Genomic DNA, 17,352 nt, shown 5'->3' on the forward strand with positions numbered 1-17,352 from the left:
TTGACTGGATAGTTTTAAAGTTTTAGTTTATTTGTCTGCAAACACGAATGTTGAACCAAAAACAGACTTTAGCCTCTTACGTATATATAGTAACTTAATAGTCAACAATGTAAAATACTTTGGCGATTTTTATTGTCATAAAAGCCAAAGATGTAATAACTTGTTGACCTTTTTGAAAAGCAAACTGTACAGAAACTGTTCTGGACAGTAGTATCCAGAATGTTGTTCCTGTTCTGGATGGTGGTATCCAGAATGTCATTCCTGTTCTGGATGGTAGTATCCAGAATGTCGTTCCTGTTCTGGATGGTGGTATCCAGAATGTCGTTCCTGTTCTGGATGGTAGTATCCAGAATGTCGTTCCTGTTCTGGATGGTAGTATCCGAGATTGTCGTTCCTGTTCTGGATGGTAGTATCCGAGATTGTCGTTCCTGTTCTGGATGGTAGTATCCAGAATGTCGTTGCTGTTCTGGATGGTAGTATCCAGAATGTCGTTCCTGTTCTGGATGGTAGTATCCAGAATGTCGTTCCTGTTCTGGATGGTAGTATCCAGAACGTTGTTCCTGTTCTGGATGGTAGTATCCAGAATGTTGTTCCTGTTCTGGATGGTAGTATCCAGAATGTTGTTCCTGTTCTGGATGGTGGTATCCAGAATGTCGTTCCTGTTCTGGATGGTAGTATCCAGAATGTCGTTCCTGTTCTGGATGGTAGTATCCAGAATGTCGTTCCTGTTCTAGATGGTAGTATCCAGAATGTCGTTCCTGTTCTTGATGGTAGTATCCAGAACGTTGTTCCTGTTCTGGATGGTAGTATCCAGAATGTTGTTCCTGTTCTGGATTGTAGTATCCAGAATGTTGTTCCTGTTCTGGATGGTAGTACCCAGAATGTTGTTCCTGTTCTGGACGGTAGTATCCAGAATGTTGTTCCTGTTCTGGATGGTAGTATCCAGAATGTTGTTCCTGTTCTGGATGGTAGTATCCAGAATGTTGTTCCTGTTCTGGATGGTGGTATCCAGAATGTCGTTCCTGTTCTGGATGGTAGTATCCAGAATGTCGTTCCTGTTCTGGATGGTAGTATCCAGAATGTCGTTCCTGTTCTAGATGGTAGTATCCAGAATGTCGTTCCTGTTCTTGATGGTAGTATCCAGAACGTTGTTCCTGTTCTGGATGGTAGTATCCAGAATGTTGTTCCTGTTCTGGATTGTAGTATCCAGAATGTTGTTCCTGTTCTGGATGGTAGTACCCAGAATGTTGTTCCTGTTCTGGACGGTAGTATCCAGAATGTTGTTCCTGTTCTGGATGGTGGTATCCAGAATGTCGTTCCTGTTCTGGATGGTAGTATCCAGAATGTCGTTCCTGTTCTGGATGGTAGTATCCAGAATGTTTCTGTTCTGGATGGTAGTATCCAGAATGTTGTTCCTGTTCTGGATGGTAGTATCCAGAATGTTGTTCCTGTTCTGGATGGTAGTATCCAGAATGTCGTTCCTGTTCTGGACGGTAGTATCCAGAATGTTGTTTCTGTTCTGGATGGTTGTCTTCAGAATGTTTCTGTTCTGGATGGTAGTATCCAGAATGTTGTTCCTGTTCTGGATGGTAGTATCCAGAATGTTGTTCCTGTTCTGGATGATGGTATCCAGAATGTTTCTGTTCTGGATGGTAGTATCCAGAATGTTGTTCCTGTTCTGGATGGTAGTATCCAGAATGTTGTTCCTGTTCTGGATGGTAGTATCCAGAATGTTGTTCCTGTTCTGGATGGTAGTATCCAGAATGTTGTTCCTGTTCTGGATGGTAGTATCCAGAATGTTGTTCCTGTTCTGGATGGTAGTATCCAGAATGTTGTTCCTGTTCTGGATGGTAGTATCCAGAATGTTTCTGTTCTGGATGGTAGTATCCAGAATGTTGTTCCTGTTCTGAATGGTAGTATCCAGAATGTTGTTCCTGTTCTGAATGGTAGTATCCAGAATGTTGTTCCTGTTCTGGATGGTAGTATCCAGAATGTTGTTCCTGTTCTGGATGGTAGTATCCAGAATGTTGTTCCCGTTCTGGATGGTAGTATCCAGAATGTTGTTCCCGTTCTGGATGGTAGTATCCAGAATGTTGTTCCCGTTCTGGATGGTAGTATCCAGAATGTTGTTCCTGTTCTGGATGGTCGTATCCAGAATGTCGTTCCTGTTCTGGATGGTCGTATCCAGAATGTCGTTCCTGTTCTGGATGGTAGTATCCAGAATGTTGTTCCCGTTCTGGATGGTAGTATCCAGAATGTTGTTCCTGTTCTGGATGGTAGTATCCAGAATGTTATTCCTGTTCTGGATGGTAGTATCCAGAATGCTGTTCCAGTTCTGGATGGTAGTATCCAGAATATTGCCGGGATCAACATCTATTTCGATATCTTGGAAAACCTGAACTTTTTCTGGATTTTCTCACCACTTATTGTGGAGTTTTTGCAGATTTACTGAAAATGGTTTTATCTCACAATGAGTAAGAATCTTTCACAACATTCCTGATCCAGATGCTGATCCGGATCAGAGTTAGACTAGAATCTGTTCATAAAGTTGTGAACAGACGGCTAAACGAAGACTAAAACTTACTGATCTGATTCTATTGAAGTGAATTTACCAAAAAACATCAAATATGTTCATTTACCATTGAGAATTTATTGTTGTTCTTGATTAAACTGTGTGGATATTAATCAAGAAGTGGGCTGTTTGAGAACAGCAATGTTGAGTATAAATATTTTATTTCAATCAATCAGAAATGAAGCAGCTATATTTATTCATCCAGAACGTTGCAGAAACTAAAAGTGGTCTGAGGAGTAATCTGAATTTATTTAGTTCCAAACTGCTAAAAGCTTTTTTTTATTTTAGATTTTGTTCCATCAGCTGATTAAAAATATTTTTCCTATAATCACAGAAAACCTGTAAAACGTAGCGTCCCTGCTGGAAGACAGACGTGCATACGAACGGCTGGGTCTTAGGTTTATTATATTGGATAAAAAAGAGAAAATTTCTGTGTGTTGTTTTGGTTTAAAACCGTGAAACGACGAGGAAACACCTGCTGCTGGGACTGACGGCAGGTTTGAGGCCTGGAGGTTTTGCTTCCACCCGACAGCAGATACAAAACCAGACCTGGGACCGCAGCAACGCTTCCCAGTTTAGCTGCAAATGCATTGAAAGCAGGAACAGTGCAGATGCCGATCAGCCGAGGCGGCTCTGCAGAGCGGCTCTCCTTTCAGCATTTTGCTGTTGTCTGGTTCAATCGTGTCACTTTGAGGGAGTCTTTTCAGAGGTATTCAAGCATCTGCCTTCAGGCCACAATGGCCGCCACTTTATAAACTGTCAGGCTGCTTGCCTCGAGCCTTTGGTTCGCATTGTTTCCTTTCTCTAAATGAAAAACCTGGAGGAGTTCATCAACTCCTTCAGGACTCGCCTGTCCTGCTTTTCTCAGCAACCGCGGGTGTACCGGAGGAAGCAGGACTGCTCCGCCTTCTGCAGCCACTTACAAACTCACACCAGATAGTTTAACAAAAAGCTTTGTAAATAAAGTCAAATAAAATTAATTTCTCATTTATTCCTGCTGATGATAAAGTCATCCGCTATGAAGACGGGAATGTCTCATTAAAAGACCGTTTCTGTGATGAGAAACAGCTTTTATAAAAACACACAGCTGCATTTTGCTGCATAATTATTATAATTCTGATTATCTGTGGTAAAAAAATATGAAACTGAATGTGAAACATGATGTTTTACTGTTAGAAATGAAGCTAAAACGACGCCTGACATGAATAAAACCATTTAAACTGGCTGGAAAATCTGACAGATTTTACTGTTTTCCCATCATGCAATGCAAACCGAGAGGACGGAGCTCCAAATGAATATTTCCTCTGCATTAAATCTTTCTAAACTGTCTAATTATCTCTTTTAAAAGTATTTTTTTAGTTTAAAAAAATATATAATGATTGAGTAAATTAAACATCTAATAAATAAATCATGCTTTTTTTTTTGTTGTTTTTTACTTTATTCTAATTAAAATATTCCAGAAACTGCCAGATGTTAATCAACAAGTTTGAGGCTGAAATAAAAATCCTGCTGAATAAAAAAACAAAACTTTTCTGGGTTTATTTATATAACGCAGTTAAAAAACATCCTGACGAGTTATTTCCTGAACTGCTGTCTCATACATATGATCTATTATTAGAAAAAAAAAGGATTTTGCTTAAAACAGCGATAAAAAAAAGTATAAATAACAAATATTTTTCTTGTTGTTGAATCAGAATTTAATCTTTTTACATCCTTTTAAATCATCTTCTAAAATTTTATTGAGATGTTGGATTTATTTTATTATTTATTTAATTTCTATAATATATGTCCAATTGTTTTGTTGTTTTTATTCACCTAAAGAAGCAAAGAAAATTAAGACAATGAAGGCCCGGCTATACACCGTCATTTATCTGCTGTCTATGAATGTCATTTAGCAGATGAACCTTCCGGAGCGTCTCCTCCTCTCAGTCTGGGCTGGAAAGCTAATTTCACTTTTGTCCGAAACAAAACTTTTTTTTCTCAGAATAAAAAGTGTAAAAACTTAAAAACAGGAAACTGAACCTAAAAATAAAACAAACTGCTTCAACAGTTCAAGTGAGGTTAAAGCAGTGACAGAAAAAAAGCCCTTTAATCCACTTTTATACCTTTCAACAGCATATAGATTTTATTCTGCAAACCCCCCCCCATCCATTCCAAAATACTGGCCTTTTATGCCTCCTAATCTCCGTATATTTAAGGTCATTTTCTGGCCAATTACACAGGATGGCTGCGTTTGCTGAATGTGATTTCCTGCATGGATTGATGAGGAAAACCATGAATAAGCCATCTAATAGATCCCGCCGTGCAGACCCCTCCCTGCAAATTTAAACAGGATTTCAGCGTCGCTTTGACCCCCTAAAATAATTCCTACAAGCATTTTTTCCAAACGCATCTCACTTTGTGTGCTGCTGCTCATATGAATAATCAGTTATGCACACTGGAGCTTGGCTTTCACAGCCGGCAGAAAGATTCTCCTTTTGGAGCCGAAACGTTGGAAATAAAACATCTCTGATCATCTGGCTGCTGGTTTTTATGCACCTGAAGACGCAGAGAAGCTGAAAAACGTCGGAAATAAAACATCTCTGATCATCTGGCTGCTGGTTTTTATGCACCTGAAGACGTAGAGAAGCTGAAAAACGTTGGAAATAAAACATCTCTGATCATCTGGCTGCTGGTTTTTATGCACCTGAAGACGCAGAGAAGCTGAAAAACGTTGGAAATAAAACATCTCTGATCATCTGGCTGCTGGTTTTTATGCACCTGAAGACGCAGAGAAGCTGAAAAACGTTGGAAATAAAACATCTCTGATCATCTGGCTGCTGGTTTTTATGCACCTGAAGACGTAGAGAAGCTGAAAAACGTTGGAAATAAAACATCTCTGATCATCTGGCTGCTGGTTTTTATGCACCTGAAGACGCAGAGAAGCTGAAAAACGTTGGAAATAAAACATCTCTGATCATCTGGCTGCTGGTTTTTATGCACCTGAAGACGCAGAGAAGCTGAAAAACGTCGGAAATAAAACATCTCTGATCATCTGGCTGCTGGTTTTTATGCACCTGAAGACGTAGAGAAGCTGAAAAACGTTGGAAATAAAACATCTCTGATCATCTGGCTGCTGGTTTTTATGCACCTGAAGACGCAGAGAAGCTGAAAAACGTTGGAAATAAAACATCTCTGATCATCTGGCTGCTGGTTTTTATGCACCTGAAGACGCAGAGAAGCTGAAAAACGTTGGAAATAAAACATCTCTGATCATCTGGCTGCTGGTTTTTATGCACCTGAAGACGTAGAGAAGCTGAAAAACGTTGGAAATAAAACATCTCTGATCATCTGGCTGCTGGTTTTTATGCACCTGAAGACGCAGAGAAGCTGAAAAACGTCGGAAATAAAACATCTCTGATCATCTGGCTGCTGGTTTTTATGCACCTGAAGACGTAGAGAAGCTGAAAAACGTCGGAAATAAAACATCTCTGATCATCTGGCTGCTGGTTTTTATGCACCTGAAGACGCAGAGAAGCTGAAAAACGTTGGAAATAAAACATCTCTGATCATCTGGCTGCTGGTTTTTATGCACCTGAAGACGTAGAGTAGCTGAAAAACGTCGGAAATAAAACATCTCTGATCATCTGGCTGCTGGTTTTTATGCACCTGAAGACGTAGAGAAGCTGAAAAACGTCGGAAATAAAACATCTCTGATCGTCTGGCTGCTGGTTTTTATGCACCTGAAGACGTAGAGAAGCTGAAAAACGTCGGAAATAAAACATCTCTGATCATCTGGCTGCTGGTTTTTATGCACCTGAAGACGTAGAGAAGCTGAAAAACGTCGGAAATAAAACATCTCTGATCATCTGGCTGCTGGTTTTTATGCACCTGAAGACGTAGAGAAGCTGAAAAACGTTGGAAATAAAACATCTCTGATCATCTGGCTGCTGGTTTTTATGCACCTGAAGACGCAGAGAAGCTGAAAAACGTTGGAAATAAAACATCTCTGATCATCTGGCTGCTGGTTTTTATGCACCTGAAGACGTAGAGAAGCTGAAAAACGTTGGAAATAAAACATCTCTGATCGTCTGGCTGCTGGTTTTTATGCACCTGAAGACGCAGAGAAGCTGAAAAACGTTGGAAATAAAACATCTCTGATCATCTGGCTGCTGGTTTTTATGCACCTGAAGACGTAGAGAAGCTGAAAAACGTCGGAAATAAAACATCTCTGATCATCTGGCTGCTGGTTTTTATGCACCTGAAGACGTAGAGAAGCTGAAAAACGTCGGAAATAAAACATCTCTGATCATCTGGCTGCTGGTTTTTATGCACCTGAAGACGCAGAGAAGCTGAAAAACGTTGGAAATAAAACATCTCTGATCATCTGGCTGCTGGTTTTTATGCACCTGAAGACGTAGAGAAGCTGAAAAACGTTGGAAATAAAACATCTCTGATCGTCTGGCTGCTGGTTTTTATGCACCTGAAGACGCAGAGAAGCTGAAAAACGTTGGAAATAAAACATCTCTGATCATCTGGCTGCTGGTTTTTATGCACCTGAAGACGCAGAGAAGCTGAAAAACGTCGGAAATAAAACATCTCTGATCATCTGGCTGCTGGTTTTTATGCACCTGAAGACGTAGAGAAGCTGAAAAACGTCGGAAATAAAACATCTCTGATCATCTGGCTGCTGGTTTTTATGCACCTGAAGACGCAGAGAAGCTGAAAAACGTCGGAAATAAAACATCTCTGATCATCTGGCTGCTGGTTTTTATGCACCTGAAGACGTAGAGAAGCTGAAAAACGTTGGAAATAAAACATCTCTGATCATCTGGCTGCTGGTTTTTATGCACCTGAAGACGCAGAGAAGCTGAAAAACGTCGGAAATAAAACATCTCTGATCATCTGGCTGCTGGTTTTTATGCACCTGAAGACGCAGAGAAGCTGAAAAACGTTGGAAATAAAACATCTCTGATCATCTGGCTGCTGGTTTTTATGCACCTGAAGACGTAGAGAAGCTGAAAAACGTCGGAAATAAAACATCTCTGATCATCTGGCTGCTGGTTTTTATGCACCTGAAGACGTAGAGAAGCTGAAAAACGTCGGAAATAAAACATCTCTGATCATCTGGCTGCTGGTTTTTATGCACCTGAAGACGTAGAGAAGCTGAAAAACGTTGGAAATAAAACATCTCTGATCATCTGGCTGCTGGTTTTTATGCACCTGAAGACGTAGAGAAGCTGAAAAACGTCGGAAATAAAACATCTCTGATCATCTGGCTGCTGGTTTTTATGCACCTGAAGACGTAGAGAAGCTGAAAAACGTCGGAAATAAAACATCTCTGATCATCTGGCTGCTGGTTTTTATGCACCTGAAGACGTAGAGAAGCTGAAAAACGTCGGAAATAAAACATCTCTGATCATCTGGCTGCTGGTTTTTATGCACCTGAAGACGTAGAGAAGCTGAAAAACGTTGGAAATAAAACATCTCTGATCATCTGGCTGCTGGTTTTTATGCACCTGAAGACGCAGAGAAGCTGAAAAACGTTGGAAATAAAACATCTCTGATCATCTGGCTGCTGGTTTTTATGCACCTGAAGACGTAGAGAAGCTGAAAAACGTTGGAAATAAAACATCTCTGATCGTCTGGCTGCTGGTTTTTATGCACCTGAAGACGCAGAGAAGCTGAAAAACGTTGGAAATAAAACATCTCTGATCATCTGGCTGCTGGTTTTTATGCACCTGAAGACGTAGAGAAGCTGAAAAACGTCGGAAATAAAACATCTCTGATCATCTGGCTGCTGGTTTTTATGCACCTGAAGACGTAGAGAAGCTGAAAAACGTCGGAAATAAAACATCTCTGATCATCTGGCTGCTGGTTTTTATGCACCTGAAGACGCAGAGAAGCTGAAAAACGTTGGAAATAAAACATCTCTGATCATCTGGCTGCTGGTTTTTATGCACCTGAAGACGTAGAGAAGCTGAAAAACGTTGGAAATAAAACATCTCTGATCGTCTGGCTGCTGGTTTTTATGCACCTGAAGACGCAGAGAAGCTGAAAAACGTTGGAAATAAAACATCTCTGATCATCTGGCTGCTGGTTTTTATGCACCTGAAGACGCAGAGAAGCTGAAAAACGTCGGAAATAAAACATCTCTGATCATCTGGCTGCTGGTTTTTATGCACCTGAAGACGTAGAGAAGCTGAAAAACGTCGGAAATAAAACATCTCTGATCATCTGGCTGCTGGTTTTTATGCACCTGAAGACGCAGAGAAGCTGAAAAACGTCGGAAATAAAACATCTCTGATCATCTGGCTGCTGGTTTTTATGCACCTGAAGACGTAGAGAAGCTGAAAAACGTTGGAAATAAAACATCTCTGATCATCTGGCTGCTGGTTTTTATGCACCTGAAGACGCAGAGAAGCTGAAAAACGTCGGAAATAAAACATCTCTGATCATCTGGCTGCTGGTTTTTATGCACCTGAAGACGCAGAGAAGCTGAAAAACGTTGGAAATAAAACATCTCTGATCATCTGGCTGCTGGTTTTTATGCACCTGAAGACGTAGAGAAGCTGAAAAACGTCGGAAATAAAACATCTCTGATCATCTGGCTGCTGGTTTTTATGCACCTGAAGACGTAGAGAAGCTGAAAAACGTCGGAAATAAAACATCTCTGATCATCTGGCTGCTGGTTTTTATGCACCTGAAGACGTAGAGAAGCTGAAAAACGTTGGAAATAAAACATCTCTGATCATCTGGCTGCTGGTTTTTATGCACCTGAAGACGTAGAGAAGCTGAAAAACGTCGGAAATAAAACATCTCTGATCATCTGGCTGCTGGTTTTTATGCACCTGAAGACGTAGAGAAGCTGAAAAACGTCGGAAATAAAACATCTCTGATCATCTGGCTGCTGGTTTTTATGCACCTGAAGACGTAGAGAAGCTGAAAAACGTTGGAAATAAAACATCTCTGATCATCTGGCTGCTGGTTTTTATGCACCTGAAGACGCAGAGAAGCTGAAATCTGACGACTGAATTAAGAGACAGATCGCTGAGGAGAAATCTTTAGCATCAGCTCCAATCCCCCCCTGAGAGCCGAATAACAAGCCAATCAAGCCCCCCCCCCCCCCCCCCCCCCCGTATCTTCCTTTGTCTAAATGAAACACAAGCTGCAGCACATCAGCTGTGCAGCTCTGGGGGTGTCCTCAACAAGAGCTCCATTAAAGACCAACCAAAGATTTGTTGTTGCCATATTGTTTGCAGACGTGTTGTGGTTTCTCTGTTTGCTTTTGTCCTGCGAGGATCCTTTCCAAACGGGCCGTTAATGGGATGCCAGAGGCTTCTGACTCCCCAACCCCTCTTCGCCTGTTTGCTCTTTGTGCACCGTTGCTCTTTTGTTGGCCGATCAGCTTCCCGTTGGGTCACCAGACAAGATTCTTGGCATTTTGTCGGCGAAATGAAAGCAGGATTAAGGGATGGCTACGAAGTGGGCTGCTATTCTCCGCTTGAACAGGCTCTCGCAGCCGTTCAGCAACTCCCCTCTCACATGTTTGTTTTCTCAGAGAAAAGCTCCAGGAGCGAAGTCAAGAGAAGAGAAGTTTGTTTGCTGTGAAGAAAATCATAAAATAGAAAAGAAAAACAGACTAAATGATGTGAGAAACTGAGAAAAGGTAGAATAATTAGCAGCTTCTGCTTCGTTTATTGCTAAGTTCTTTATTTAAACACCAATAAAAAGTCCTGTTTGTGTTGATTTCTGCTGCGTGGATTTTGCTTTGCTTCATCCCGTTTCCCCGCGCCTCCACAGTGACCCAGTTTCCAGAGATCCAGCGCCGTTCCTGCCAGCCTCATCCAGCCTTTAGCCTCTGTGCTGCACGTCAGGCGCGAGAGGCCTCAATAAGCCAGCGGTACGAAACCCGAGGAGCGTTTGTTTTGACTTATAAGTCAGTCGTCTGATGCTGTGTGGAGACGTGTGAAGGTGATGAGATTTGACCTGGATGAAGAGGAAACTGTCCGTCCTGACGGATGCAGACAGAAATAACCCTCACCGGGGCTGAAAGCAGCGCTTGCACGGCGCTCTTATTGTGGCGGTGTCACGGTGACAAGCAGAAGCACCAAGAGGATCAGAGCTGCTTTCTCTGCAGCAGCTTCCTTCTTCCCTCGCCTACTTTTTCCTCCAGTGCTCCGCACGTCTACATCTGCAGGTGTGGAGGTGAGGAACGCTCAGACGTCACGATGCATCGTCCTCCTGCTCCGCTTTTAACGGAAGGTTTAGTGGATAAAACTGCTGGTTAAAGCAACAACTTACTGCCAAAAACACATAAAAAAAACAGCTTTTCCAGCCAGAAAGACGGACACAAGACATCTCCGAAAATCTGCACGTTTAGGTCAATATATACACTGATTATTACTATAATAATTATTATTATTATCATTATCATTATTATTATTATTATTTTAATTAATTGTAAGCTTATAAATTCTATAAATACCACATCATTACTATTATTATTATTGTTATTACTACTATTATTATTATTATTATTATTATTATTATTATTATTATTATTATTGATTTTATCATTATTATTATTAATATACCTAAAAAGTTCATACTGATCCAAACTAAATAAATTACTTCAGTAACATGTAATTAGATTTTTTTTCTTCAACTTAAACTATTTAAATTATTGGTCCAACTTTAAATTAAATTTAAACTATTGCATTTTTTCCACTGGAATAATTTATTTAAATTGGAATATTATTTTTTTTTCATGTTTAATAATAATCATGATGGTGATACATGTATTAATATTATATGTATTATATTGTTATCCATATTTTTATTAAATCATTATGATTCTAATTAGGATTTATATCTTTAAGGAGTTAATAATGTAAATATTGAGGATCATTATTATTTTATGATAAAATTATGTAATTTCTGCTTGTTATTATCAATAATAAATGCGATGATGATATCAAGACTGATTTACTTTACTGGGTGGGATTAAATAAATTTATTTTTCCCTTTTCTGTTTAATTTGTTTTATTTCCTTTTTTTATATTTAGTCATAATGTTCAAATAAACGTCAGGTGGAATTAATGTGCTGTCAAAGAAATTTTATCACGTTAACTTCCTGCTGCATTCATCCAGCAACGTCTTCGTCCTGTTTCTACTCCGACACCTCTCCAGACAGTAAAAGTCCGTCTCAATCCAGCAGTTTTACATCCGCCTGCTGCCGACGGAGTGAAGCACAACTCAGCGCCGACGTCACACAGCGAACGAGCACAAAGTTTTACTGTCCCAACGTTACATCATGTGATGAGTTTTCAAAACATTAAAAAACAGTTTCTAACTTAGTCCTGTCAAAATAAAAGCCTTTAAACACCTGCTCCAAATATTTGGTCCGAATTATTCACACAGAAAGATTTTTTATAGGATCAATGTCAAGCCAACAGGAACGTTCAGCACAGGGACGTAACGCCATCCAGGTTGAGGTGGATTGGTCACAGTCGACCAATCAGAGAAGGCGTGTTGACAGTGTCACCAGAGCCGGCGGCGGCCGGAGGTGGAAGCTGGAAAGTTGTTTACAACCTTCCAAAAGTAGCAGAAGAAGAAAACCACTGTTCTGTTCTGTTCAACTCATCGGAGGCTATTGATTGATCTGTTCCTCTTCTTCTTCTCTGATTTGTTCTGTTCACTGGTTGTGTGTCGGCTACACGGCTCAACGCTGCCCCCAAAGTTTCAGGTGGTATTGCTCCGTTTTCAGCGTCAAGTGACAAATTACAAAGAAAAATTACGACTCAGCAGACGATAGAAACTGTCCTTCCGTCCGTCTGCGTATCCGTGCAGCATGACTGGGCCTTTTTGTCTTAAGCTAGTGGCTAGCTAACGGCTATCCGCTAGCTGCTATCTGCTAACTGCTATCCGCTAGCTGCTATCTGCTAACTGCTATCAGCTAGCTGCTATCCGCTAGCTGCTAGCTACTAGCTGGTCCAGCTTCGGGTCCTGGACTAAGCAAGTCCTCCTCTCTCTTCTGGATCAGGATCAACCCATCGCCTCCGTTTTATTGCGATCTCTTACGGAATCCATCTTTTTTTCGCTATCTTGCAAGTTTGTTTCTTCATTTATTCACGAACTGAGATCAAACGTGACGTTCAGAGGTAGAAATATTCTGAACATCCACAGTTCTGTGTCATTTCCTGCCGTTGGTGTGCGGAGACCTTCAGACAAGTTTTTGTTCGTTTTTCTTCGTAATCTGTGAAAAATAGTCTGATAAGTACGAGACGAGTCCATCTGGACATATTTGTGTTAAACGGTCCGTAAAGCTGCTCATCTTCCTGTTTTCTGCTCATCAGAACTTCAGTCTGTTCGCATCCAGAGTGGCTGCTTTTACGTTTTACGTTTTTACCTGAAATTTTGTGGAAAATCTGGATTTTCTGAGCGTTGCAGGTCGTTTAAAGTGACCAGTAACACATATGTTGGTTCTGACACGTCAGGTTTCTCTTTGGAACTCACATCCAACATGATATCTGAAAAAAACTACATTTAATTCTGCTTATATTTTAGTAAAAATGTTTATTTAGTTTCGTCATTTTATGAAATAAGTGCAGAAATGAATATGACGACGGCTGTTATTGTTCATGTCGATGCAGATCTGCTTCTGCTCCCAGAACGTTGTCAGTTTTTAACGTTTCTCTTAGAAATGTGATATTTTTTTGTGGTGCAAGCCAGCGGGGGAGGAAGGGGAGGTTAATCCCAGTTTAATAAAGTGATGCACAGCCGCGGACCGAGGCTGCGATGATTGTGTTATCTCCTGCCAACATTTGGGTCTCCCTCAATTTCAACCTGAAAATAGCTGTGAGAAAGTGAAGATGGCGCAGTAACGAGAAGACGCCGGGGGAAAATTATTATTAATAGCTCCAACTTCCCACTGGAAAGCTGCTTCTCATCACCTTCCCATCAGGCTGGAGTCCAGAGCTGCAGCGTACCTGGCGCCGCCTCCACCAACGGGAGGAAACGTCCCACCTGGAAACGTGCTGAAAGGGTTTAACGAAGCCGAACGTTTAAAGTATTCAGCATGTCGTTTATTCAGGAAGAAATCACAGACTTTTATAAAACTATCAAGATTATCAGCTTTTTTTTTTATCCACATCGCATGTATCTGCATGGATTTATATATATATATATATATATATATATATATATATATACACACACATATATATATATACACACATATATATATACACACATATACACATATATATATATATATATATATATATATATATGTATATGTGTTTGTGTGTGTGTTTTGTGCTGCAGTCGTGTTCCTGGTAGAAAAGTGGTAAAAACACGAAGTTCCGCTTCCTTCATTCATCCTAAAATGCAGCTCGTCTCCTGCAGCCGCCAGAAATGTCAGAAAATAAAAAGTGAAATTGAACGCGGGGGGAAGAGGAGCCTTAAATCTGCTGAATTTTCCGCTGTGGGCCTCACACCATGCAGGGCGCCACTGGGAGATGAAAGTGAAAAGAAATAAAAGGCTCAATTTAATCTGCTTTAAAGCCGCTGAACAGAAGGCATGTGCTGGAAGTGTGAGAGTGAGGGCTGATAGGGGATAAATATATTTCTTAGCGAGCCTGGAAGCTATTACACCCTCCTGCAACACACACCACTTTCATTACCAGCCCTAATAGGCTCAGGCCCCAAATTATCCAACGCCAGGATGATGGGACGACGCTTCACCTGGGAGAGGCATGCAGATGAGGATGGAGGTGGAAAAAACCAGTCAAACCAGTTAAACCAGTCAGACAAACTGAGTAAAACCAGTTAAATTATTCTGCTTTGTAAATATTTACAGCCGAATTAACCTTCTGTTTATCCGTGAAAACGTTTCTTTCAGGTCTGCGGCCTCGCGCGCCTGCATGGATGATTGACAGCGACTGGCGCGTGAAAGCAACGCCGCGGGAGGCGCGCGCGCGCGCGCCCCGACGCTTCCCTCACATTAATAATGAAGCAGCTTCTGTGTCTACTGGGACACCAGTAAACCCAACGCGACAAAACCCCGTTTAGACCTCATTTGTAGACCGTTTATCAGCGCGGCGAGAGGTGCGAACCAGCAGCTGCGCACGCGGCAAGGCGCGGTGCGGCGCGGCACGGCGCGGCCCGCACAGGCTGCGCGCGCCCTCCCCAGGCCTACCTTTGTCGGACAGGATCCCGTCGATGCTGTGTTTGGTTTTCTTCTCTCCATCTTCATCTTTCTTCTCACACTCTTCCTCATCGTCCTTCTTCCCAAAGCGCGCGCGGAGCACGCGGCTGATGGAGCTCACTGCGGAGACACGCACGCGCTCCATTTCACTCTGATGTTCGTTTCACTGAGAAAGTCCTTATTAAAATACATTTTACGGTACTGAAATAAATACATCAAGAAATAAGTAAATAATAATAACAATAATAATAATAATAATAATAATAATAATAATTAATCAATTAATTATTCATATTAATAATAAAGTCAATAAACAAGTAAATAAATAATAACAATAAAGTCAGTTAATAAATAATAATAATGAAGTCAATAAACAACTAAATAATAATAATAAATTTAATAAACAAGTAAATAATAATAATTATAGAGTTAATAAATCAAATATAAATAAATATTTATATTATGAATAATTATTATTATTATTATTTATTTATTTATTCATAAATAATAAATTTAATAAACAAGTAAATAACTAATAAATTTATTAAACAGGTAAATAAATAAATACATACATAAGAATAATGTTAATAAACAAACAAACAAATAAATAAATAATAAATTAATAAAATAAATAAATAATAATAAAGACGTAAATAAATAAATCCTAATGCTACTAAATGTGAGAGGAAGCTGGTGGGGGAATCTTACCAGACGAGGCCTCACCTGAGGGGACCGAGCTTCTGTCACACACTCCGTCCTTCAGCAGCTTGTCCCGGATCTCCCAGCTGAACATACCCGGGTTGTCCCGCTTGTACTCTTCTATCCGCTTTTCCACGTCCACAGTGGCGACCTGCTGCACGTGGGAAGGGGTGGCACGAGCACAAACAAGCAGACCTTTAAACTCCGCGGCCTGCAGGCCTCCACGCAGTAAATTCCTCCATCATTATGATAAAAAGTATGTTTCTGGTGAGAGTGTGTCCTCACCCTGGGCTTGCTGCCTCCGATGGCCCCGGGTCTGATGGAGCCCGTCTCCTGGTAGCGACACAGGATCTTGGACACGCAGCCGTGGGAGACCCGCAGCTGGCGCGAGATGACGCAGGGCCGGACCCCATGGTGCGCCATCTCCACGATCTTGTGTCGGATGTGGTTGGGAAGCGGCCGGCCGTTGATGAAGACCCCGCCGAGCTGGTTGACGCGTCCCTGTCCCAGTGGCGTGGACACTGCGGGGGACACGCGGGACACGGAGGTCACGCAGCTGGAAGAGATTCCTCACCGTCCGGATAAATCGGAGTTTATTTTTACCACATTTCTGCTGTTTAGCCTCAGTTTTCTGTTTATTTTAATGCGACTGGAGAAGCAGGACGTTTTATTCTCAGTTTATTATTTTATCTTTTTTTTTTTTTTTTTTTTTAATATTTAATCATTTAGTTTAATATTTTATTTTTATTCATTTCGTTTTTGTTTGTTTTTTTTGTTTGTTTGTTTTTTTTTTTGTTTTTTTAAATAAAACGGAAAATAAAAAGGAAAAGTTTCAGTGTGAGACTCTAAAACATCCCAGTCTGGGTTGTGTTGTGTGGCAGTGCTCCCGGTGGGACCGGTTCTGGCCCGGTCCGGCCCGGTTCGGTGAGTCCTACCTTCCAGAGGAAACCCGGAGCGGCCGTAGTTCTGTCCGGGAGCCGCGCGCATCATCCGCGGCAGGGGTCCCTGCAGCGATGACATCCTACCATTTATACCAGCATGGAGGAGAAATAAAGACAGGAAAAGTCCCGGATGGAGGGACAGGTGTCCACGGGTCCGGCTGGCGTGGGACCGCGTGGAAAGCTCCGCTGTGGACCGCGTGGGAAGCAAACCCGGATCAGGATCACGCCGCGTCCACGCCGCGGGTTCCGCTCCGTGTCCTCATGATGCTGCTTCTCTCCGGCTGTCCCGCGCTCTGAAGGCCCACTCCCACGTCCACCAGGACCAGTCTGGAGCACGCGGGCTCGGGAACTGGGGGGCGGGTCGCGCGCACTGGTTTTTAGAGGCTTTTTTTTTTTTTATCCGAGTGGGAAAAGCTCCAACAAGTTTCAGCAGCCAATCAGCGCGAGGGGATCGCGATAATCACGCACACACACACACACGCGCGCGCTATGGATCACGCAGCATGACATCCGCGTGCACATCAACCTGTGGACGCGCTCCGAGTTCATCCCCTGCGGGTCTTTCTGAGATTTTTTTTTTTCCTTTTTAAACACAAAATAAACTAAATAATAAAATTCATATAAAATTTGGAAAAAAAAACACAAAACAATATTTTTCCTGATTTACTGAAATTCACCTGAATGATGCGGGAAAAACAGGAAATATTAAGTTAAATTTAGCCTTTATTTACCAACTTTGTTGCACAGAGAATACATTTATATGTAATTAGTGGTCTGCGTTATTATTTATATTTGTTAGCACATTTATTTCAATAATAAATCACAGAAGTGTCAACTTAAATGTATTAAAACTAAATTATTACCATTAAGATTTAAGGACGAAAATCGAGCCTCTGTCATCAGTTTTCTCTGAGCAAATTATTATTTTTATTTTCATTAAAAAACATACT

At 41.2% G+C, this 17,352-nt stretch overlaps 1 protein-coding gene across 4 annotated transcripts in view; it reads right to left on the reverse strand.

Moving 5' to 3' along the window:
• Positions 1-16,713, reverse strand: part of LOC306754884 (paired box protein Pax-7-like) — a 62,120-nt gene extending 45,407 nt beyond the window's left edge. Inside the window, exons 1-4 of one of the 4 annotated variants that reach the window (XM_079239012.1) lie at positions 16,397-16,713; positions 15,747-15,982; positions 15,486-15,612; positions 14,754-14,882 (exon numbers count right to left, since the gene is read on the reverse strand). In XM_079239012.1, coding sequence (XP_079095138.1) covers positions 14,754-14,882; positions 15,486-15,612; positions 15,747-15,982; positions 16,397-16,481 — 577 coding nt within the window. In that variant the 5' untranslated portion in view covers positions 16,482-16,713. Of the gene's footprint in view, positions 1-14,753; positions 14,883-15,470; positions 15,616-15,746; positions 15,983-16,396 lie in introns of all 4 variants that reach the window. The other 3 variants (XM_079239010.1, XM_079239011.1, XM_079239009.1) reach the window with 3 other exon arrangements.
• Between the last annotated feature and the right edge of the window lie 639 nt (positions 16,714-17,352).

The sequence above is a fragment of the Telmatherina bonti genome (assembly GCF_933228915.1).
Source record: "Telmatherina bonti genome assembly, chromosome: 4".
Taxonomy (NCBI): domain Eukaryota; kingdom Metazoa; phylum Chordata; class Actinopteri; order Atheriniformes; family Telmatherinidae; genus Telmatherina; species Telmatherina bonti.